Raw genomic sequence first — 9,157 nt, forward strand, 5'->3', positions numbered from 1 at the left:
TTTATATATTGTCTTACATTATGCTAAATAAAACTAATAATAAACGTACCACCTGCTTACATTTCCCCCAGTTAATTGTTATACTGTTAATATGATATGCATTAGAAGAGTTTATTTTTAACAAAAATGGTATTGAAATATATTTGGTTTAAATAAAATCACTAAGGGACAAACATGTACAGAAGACACTTGCCTAGCATGGAATTAACCTTTTATATGTGCAGTTTCTAATTGATGGTCAGTAAATATGTAATGATTTTTTTTTAGTGTATTTACAAATACAGCAAATGCTACTTATTTGCAGAATACAGCACTTTATGTTAATGTAAAAACACATCTAGTTTTGTTTCCTCAGTCAAGTGTGTTTGGTGTGTTCAGTGTATGTTTTTTTTAGGTCTAGGACCTACTGTCGAGTCAGAGAACAGAGAACAAGTTGAGAGTCTGCAGAGTCAGTTGATTGAAACTTTCTTCCCATGTAACTCACAGGGGCTGGCTGATGAGTGCAGCTGCGCATGCGTGCTGGCTGCTTGAAATAAGTAGGCTGCTGCAGTTCAGTAGAGTTTCAGAGCGACTTGTTGGAGTTGCAGGAACAACAGATCTTGGAGATTTTGGTTTGTGGGACACCTGGAAGTGAACAGTGAACCCCAGTCAGCAGCATTGATTAGAGCATGCCAGTCACTGGCTCCTGGGCACAGGCTTACTCACTGGAACTCAGTCTGAGATTAAACCAAGACACCCAACTTCCACCAACTTCGTGGGATCGCCCACCTGAATTAGGTAAGCACCATTCCTTTACATCTTATACACATCACTATGGGGATGACCTCTTTATAGCAAGTTTGTAGCCAAATCTTCATTGTATTACTGCATCAAATTGTATTGTGTCACTGTTCATTTTCTAGCAAGTTATCTAAGTACAGTTTACTATATGGGGATCCAAATGTAGTTGGCTCCTGTTTAGATCCATGCCGGAGAGGAATCTTAAACCATATTTAATACTAAGTATGCGATGACTTTTTTTGGAAGATACCATGAAGCAGTAAACCGCAGCACAGCCCATCATGCAGGGCAAGGGATTATGGACAGTGTTGTGAACAAGTCAGATTATCTGTGCTAACTTATTCAGCAGGCTGCAAGTTACTGGATTCAATAAAAATGCAAATACTAAGTCACCACAATCTGTATGTATGTAGCTGAAAGCAAATAATATCCATATAATTATATATATATATATATATATATATATATATATATATATATATATATATATATATTTATATACATACTTATATATACAACAGAGTTGATTCTTTTCAGAGATAAGCTACAAGTGATTTAGGTCCATAGGATTATTTAGGATTTTTATATATCAATTTACAGTTATTTTTGGCACACTATTATAATATAATATATGTATAAAGTAAATGATTCTGAGTCACTAGATTTATTAAGAATACAGGCAAAATGGGAAAAAAATGCATTTTTTTCCAATAGAGCTGATAAACTGACATTTGCAGAGCTGCCTCACAAGTAGGTGGATCATGTCCGTGGGGTAATATAGGATTTGAGGATTCGTTTTTGTAGCTAATGATTTATATCTATAGTAAAATATTAGACTTGAGAGTATTTGTTTTTATCTATCACTTTAATGCAAGAAGAATATGCTATTTTTTGCCCCGTCCTCTCCCAATAATTTTGTAAATTATATGTTTGATGCTGACAATAGGTAAAGCAAACATATGCTGTTTTTATGTTTTATAATATTGTATCTGTTGTCTTTATTTGCATTATTCATTATGTAGAGTACTAATGTCAGTCTGATTTTAGTTTTATACTTTAATCTAAAATCACTTATTTAACTTCTTATTGAAAAGACAGGTGCATGTGAACTATGCAGAGTTAGCAAATGTTCCAATAAATTAAAAGCTAATTAAGCTAATTAAATAAAAGGACCAATTATTCATTATCTGTAAAAACCATTTATTTTTAAAATGAGAAAAAAACAATTATCATTTTATTTAATTATAGACCTATCTTACACGAAGATTGTAGAGGATGTGGGATGTACCATATTTCCATATCTGAGTTTCCTGAACTTTCAATGTTGTTGGATGTTTATATTTTGAAAAAGTTCAAAGGTTTCTACTGTCTATTCTCTAGATCCTGGATGTTATGGATTGTTATGGTAGCAACAAAAATCTAAAATCAATGTCTCAGTGTAGTAATGTGGTAAAGAAGCATCGATTTCATATATATCAACATCTGGTTTTTAATATATATGACTCCGCATTATAAAACAGATTTGAAATAAAAAGTATGTATATATATATATATATATATATATATATATATATATATATATATATATATATATATATATATATAAATAAAAATCCATCAGTATATCTTCACCGTTTTTTTTCACCTGTATCATGTAAATATAGAGTGCAAGCTCTCCAGGGCATATTCTCAGTTCTGCAGTATATTTCTTGCCTTGTGTTACTATTGTAATTTATTTGTAAAATACTGTTTATGTTTACACGTATTTCAGAATATATGTCTAAATTCTGTCAATTTCCAAGCATATACAAGACGAAATAGTGTGTGTATATATATATATATATATATATATATATATATATATATATATATATATATATATATATACCATTTGAATAAACATTCCAGAATCAGAGTTTCCCTAATTAATATGAAGACATTTATATTTTAAATGGATAACTGGTGTGTTGTGCAAATTATGTCTATGTTTATACTGGTGTAAAAAAATATCTGCTATTTTATGTCACTATTTTATTGTTCTTTGTTTTCATTGGGGTAGAAAATATATAAAGGCTATAAGGCAGTCGAAGTGACCGCACCGTAAGCCTGAAATTAGCAAGACACTCATTTATGACCTAACCAATTAGTTGTAAGATTGAGGCTTGTTGAAAGGGCTTTCAGAAAGTTTATTTTCTGTCATACTACAATTCCTTTACAGCAAAGACACCTTGAATTATATCTTGCAAATAAAGGCACTTAAAGGTGAACTTATCTTCATCCTACTTTAACACAATGGCAAAGGATAGTTTATTTCTGTAAACTTAAAAACCTCATAAAGATCTAGAAGTCTGAGGACAGATGCGGTCTTTCAAGTTTATGATCCCATTTTCCAGGGTAAATTTATCTTGGCAGAGAGGGTTTTGTTTCAGTCTTATGTCAGTACACAAGTGGTCTGTTCTCAATTACTCAGCAGCCAAGCCTTCTGTTTAGAATTGTGGCTTTTATTGCCATGGGTGCAGATAACTCAGTCACTATCTTTCTCAAGGTAAATTCAATTCTTTTAAACACCCACATAGGTTGAGGAACTGGGGGTCAGGTTAGAAGGAGGCTGACATTTTATTGGCTTTGTATCTATTTTAAACAAAAGCTCTGCAGATATTGGCAACATATTAAACTCGAAGATGTGCAATCAAGTTGTAATAGATTGACAGATACTAAACATTTTGTAAGATGACTTTAGAAACTGTATTTCAGTACAAAAGGAAGGTGTTTGACAAGAAGAGAGTTTTTGTGATCACTAATTATGTACATTGTTTAACCTTTTTTTTTTTCACGGTGAATGACATACAACTAAGAAATTCATAACCATTAGCAATATATGGAGATTTGCAAAACAAAAATAGTCAAAAGGTTTTAATAACAAAATGCAACAGAAACACGTTTTACTCAAAAATGGTTGGAAAACTGTCCCTGCTAAATAATTCTCACATTCAACTCTAGAGGACTGTAGAGTTCTCAAACTGGCTGTAACAAAAACAAAAAATCCCTTAGTTAATATTTCTGTTACTATTAATTGTTATCTTCTAATTAGTATATACTTTAACTTTATTTGTTCTTTGTTAATCATTTTCTTGCTCCATTGTCCTATGAGTTTGTTGCTTTGTTTTGTGAATATGACTATTACAAACTAGACAAAATAAGATTTGTTTATGAACTTTGGCAAAGTGTAACAAGCAACTTGTGCAATATATAATTTTATATTCGTCAGTGTAGTTCATATTTTTTTTTATTTTTGTTGGGGGGGGGGGGGGTTCTGTAACATATATGGGGAACAAAATCTGGGTTTCCTATGTCTGTTGAACTATATTTGAGCCTAAATACGTGACAGCATTCGATTTAAGTTAAGAACTAACGGTATTTGGAGGGGAACAATTATAAGTATTAATTGAATGATTTTGAAGTAGGTTTATGCTCATAATTAACATGTGTATTAACTGAATTGACATGGGCTAATTTTCTTGTTATTTTTGGCTTTGGTGTTTATATTGATTTAAAGTAAATACACAGATATTAATGATCACAAATTAGATCAATTTATTAATCTTTTATTTTTATTATTTATTACAGGATACGACTAGAAGTGCAAGATTATCCATTCCTACTGCTTATTCACACAATTCATTTCAGCTGGTAAGATGCTGCTATTCAGTAGGCCTCTCTTCAGTTTAAAGTGATTTATTAAATAAACACAATAATTGGAATCCACATTTTACAAAGTATTGTTCTCCGTCTAAATTCCCTTCCAGTATCATGTTAAGTGTGTGTGGTTTGGTTAGCAATAGACTGCATAGCTCTGTGTCAGCACTTAGAATAAAATGTTCAGGTAATGATACATAATGAATATATAGCATTAAATTATTATAAATGTAAATAATTTGAGTTTTAAAGATGAAAAACATGAAGAGAATAGAAAGACACAAAATCACACAGGAGCAGATATATATTTTTTATTTATTTAAAAATCAGAATAATTATATATTACCCTTACAATCATTACATATTTCACAGATAGTTTAACATTTCAGGGTAAATGAGCTCATACAAGTAGACTTGCACACACTTGCTTTAAATAAATGTATGCTTGTCTACACACTTGTATTTACATTTATTGATCTTTTTTCCCTAGATCAAGAGGAATAACTTCTAAACAAGTGCCATTGTGGCGAGGATGGGGAGCAAGACGCTTCCTGCCCCGGTGCCAATCCACCCATCTCTGCAACTTACAAACTACTCCTTCCTGCAAGCTTTCAATGGTCTCCCTGTACCTGCAGACCACATACCCAACCTTTACGGGTTCAGTGCCCTTCATGCTGTGCACCTCCACCAATGGACTCTTGGATACCCGACTCTCCATCTGCCCAGATCTTCATTCTCCAAAGTACCAGGAGCTTCTAGTTTAATGGACAGCAGGTTCCATCTTCCAACTTTCCCCCTATTCCCTCATATTATACATCCCAAGCAAGACTCATCGAACTTATCCCTTAAAAGCAAACCCAGATTTGACTTTGCCAATCTGGCAGTGGCAGCTACCCAGGAGGATCACTGTAAACTGGGTCAAGTGGAGTTGCAGGGCTCCCCAGCAGCTATGAACGCTCTCCTGGATGTGACAAAACTGACTCCTGAAAAGAAACCCACCAGGGGCAGATTACCCTCAAAAACCAAAAAGGAATTTGTGTGCAAATTCTGCGGGAGGCATTTCACCAAGTCTTACAACCTTTTGATCCACGAGAGAACCCACACAGACGAGAGACCATATACTTGTGATATCTGCCACAAAGCATTCAGAAGACAAGACCATCTGAGAGACCACAGGTAACAAGAAATCATAAGCACTCAAGTCACATTAGATAATGGGTATTATGTAAATACTTTATCAAAATTCATTCATATAATTCATAGTATGTAACCATTGACTCCTTTGAAAACGTAATTTAATTAAGCAGAGCACTTGAAATCTTAAAGGGATGCAAAACCCAAGTTTCATGTCCCTTTAATAAATACAATTTCCCATAATGCATATTATGTTATTTAGAGGGACTTTTTTTGTCATTTTTGAAGTTATTCCATCTAAGGAGAGTATTTGAAACAAACTTGAAAATTGTCCATATCCATGAATAAAATGTATGTATGTCGCCCTTATCAGCCAGATGACATTGACTTTCTACTTGAAATCAATTTTTCACACATCTGTATTTTGCTCCACTTTTATATGCATAAAACATGTTTTTTTTTTTTTATGTAATGCCAGTTTGGAAATTCTATTTATTTGTTTTGTGATATGTCAATTACAGTGGATCTTTACAAAAATGTGTATTGCAAACACTGTTCATTTTGGATTTATTTTGATGAAGTACATAAAGCATCCTAAAGCTTTCTGGATTGAATGGATTTCAAAATATTATCTTTCATGTGCCCCGTCTCTAAAATGTAGTTTTCATTAATAATGTATATTACATTTTAGCTGGTTTCATAAATAAAATATAATATTTGACCCAATAATATATGTGGTTTCTTCTCTTTTATACACTGTAAATGGAAACTGGTGACTGCATAGTGTATTGGGGTTATTCACTCATTTTATGTGTTCTCTCTTTTTAGGTATATTCATTCTAAAGAAAAACCATTCAAATGTCAAGAATGTGGGAAAGGATTTTGTCAGTCAAGAACTCTTGCTGTCCATAAAACACTTCACACACAAGTCAAAGAGCTCAAACCTTCAAAAATAAAATAAACTTAAATATATATATATGTATATAACTATTTCAAGCTATTTAAATGAACGTTTTAAAACACAAGAAGATATTATTCAGTTTGAAGAGAATTTGAAATTCTAACTTTTGGATACGAAATGATGTGTTTTTGGAACAAGACTCAGTGGGACAAAGCTTGGTTGTTGGCAGCAATATATCTCAGCCAACAGGTGGCGCTCATGCAAAGAGTCTGTTGCATATTAAAGATGTAAAACTTTCCTTTAGTAAGTTGCAGCAGTGACTTTTCATATAAAGCAGATCTAACTGACAATGCACCCCAATGATTGGGGGAAATACAGAATTAATTATGGCGTCTTCTATCAAAATATTTTTTTTTCTTCTGGGACCCTTTAAAGCAGTAGCACTGTCATTCATTTATTTTTCAAAAACTCAGTGCATTAAACAACAATGCACTGACTAGAAAGAGTTAAAGGTATTAACCTTATTGTATACACTGCCATGGTTAAATGTCACCTTACTAAACCTATGTTAGCTATAAATTGAACTTACCTTGTGTTTTATCATCAAATATATGCTAAACAAATACAATTTAGTTGTGGGACAATATCGAAATTTAGAGGGAAAGCAAAAACAATTCAGATCTGAGTTTAGTGTATTTAAGATCCCATGGCTGTCGGTAAAAAATTGTGCATGCTGGTTGAACTGTTAAGATTTTGTCTGTATTTTCTGTATTTCTATGCAAAAATGCTGAATCATGCTTAATATTTTTAAGCAGCTGACATTCCAAATATATATATATTGCAAAATTGTATGATTTTTGGCACTTTATGCTGATTAATAAATTACATTTATCACTGGATTTTAAAATAAAATCTGTGTTGAAATAACCTGTTGTTTTTTTTTTTATCAAACTTGAATTATATATATATATATATATATATATATATATATTCACTCAGTGGATCTAAATTAAAAATGTGAGGTGTTATATTGTTACTGCATTGCTATGACAGACATACCAATTATGCACAAACATTTTAATTATGTGTGTGTGTATATATATATATATATATATATATATATATATATATATATATATATAATGCCCTTTTAACATGTTTATTTGCTGCACTTTTGAAGTGCACAATTGTTTATTTTATTTCAATGTCAATTTAAATAGGATAAATAGGCTGGCATACCTCACGTCTAGATATTATTGTAAAGAGTGTTGAGCCCCAAGTCTAGGAAGCAATCCTTGGTTATTAGCAGATAATACTGGGTGCCTAAAGTGTGAAAAACAAATCAAATAAGCCCTGATAAACTTTCCTCTTCAAGCAGCACTGCGGGAGGGGGGAGTGGTGGAAACACAGCCAGCTCTCTCCACTATAGGTATTGTTAGTGTTTTATTTTTATCAGTTGAATTTCACTGAAGTAAATGTTGATTAGACAGCCTTTGATTTCAGCCAGCTGTCTTAGATCAGAAATGTTTATTCCATGTAAGTAAAAGCTTTGAAATTAGTAGCAAGAGGGCATTTTTTTAACACCAAATCATTTGATGTAGAGTGAATTGCGTTTTGCCTTCAACACTTCCCCCTCTATATAAAAAAAGAGAGGTTTAACACTTACACATACAACCATCATATGCTACACTGAAATGCTTATTGTACTCTAAAATATATATATAAGCAGTCTCCAAACAAGTTATTTTTAGTGTCATTTTTAAGTGTAATCTCATTGATTGCTCCTAAATTTTTAGTTCACTTTGTGTGTATGTATGTATGTATATATATATATATAATGCTACCAAGGCTTGTGTGTATATATATATATATATATATATATATATATATATATATATATATATAATGCTACCAAGGCTTGTGTGTATATATATATATATATATATATATATATATATATATATATATATATATAATGCTACCAAGGCTTGTGTGTGTGTGTGTATATATATATATATATATATATATATATATATATATATATATATATATATATATATATATATATATATATATAAATAATGCTACCAAGGCTTATCAAGGCATATAAATATATCAGTTCAATAGAAGACATACACATTGTATTGCTATATTTTATTTTTATTGTATAGTTCATGATATAATATTTGACAAACAACTAGCATAATGTTTCATGTTCGCTTTTCTTTCTGATTCAGTTGTTACCATATCTATACTCATTATTGTATTAAATGAATACAAATTGCACTCACATTTTTCTTCTACAGTATGATCTGGAAACAAAACAAGGACAGGACACTGTGTATCTATTCCCCCTCCCCGTCTAACAGAATGGTTTATTTGTCTATAAGAATATATGTAAATAATTAAAAGAAAACAAATCAGATTAATGTGTTTCTCTCAACTCCAAGGAGGTAGAAAATAAACAGTTTTGTTCCGGTTGTCTGGAAAGGAATCATCTTTATCTTGGTCATAAATAAAGAATTGGTTAGAGATACTGACTTGAGAGCAATTAATCAGAAAGGCACTGTTAACCCTTGTGTTGCCTGCTAGTGCCACAGTGTAGTGATAGTAGGTAAGGGTGGCGTCCTCTTGGCCAAAGGGGAT

General features: G+C 31.8%; 1 protein-coding gene across 1 annotated transcript; it reads left to right on the forward strand.

Moving 5' to 3' along the window:
• The first annotated feature begins 596 nt into the window (after positions 1–596).
• Positions 597–7,438, forward strand: OSR1 (odd-skipped related transcription factor 1). The gene is made up of 4 exons (XM_053708937.1): positions 597–777; positions 4,408–4,470; positions 4,967–5,652; positions 6,439–7,438. Exons 3-4 carry the CDS (start codon positions 5,009–5,011, stop codon positions 6,569–6,571), a joined length of 777 nt encoding a protein of 258 aa, XP_053564912.1. The 5' UTR covers positions 597–777; positions 4,408–4,470; positions 4,967–5,008; the 3' UTR covers positions 6,572–7,438.
• The last annotated feature ends 1,719 nt before the right edge of the window (positions 7,439–9,157 follow it).

This window comes from Bombina bombina, chromosome 4 (assembly GCF_027579735.1).
Source record: "Bombina bombina isolate aBomBom1 chromosome 4, aBomBom1.pri, whole genome shotgun sequence".
Classification (NCBI taxonomy): Eukaryota; Metazoa; Chordata; class Amphibia; order Anura; family Bombinatoridae; genus Bombina; species Bombina bombina.

Excerpts from the sequence above, each read along its gene's own strand:
- OSR1 (XM_053708937.1), top strand. The coding sequence starts at position 5,009 with ATGGGGAGCAAGACGCTTCCTGCCCCGGTGCCAATCCACCCATCTCTG. Across the intron at positions 5,653-6,438 it reads GACCATCTGAGAGACCACAG|GTATATTCATTCTAAAGAAA; the intron begins GTAACAAGAAAT and ends CTCTCTTTTTAG.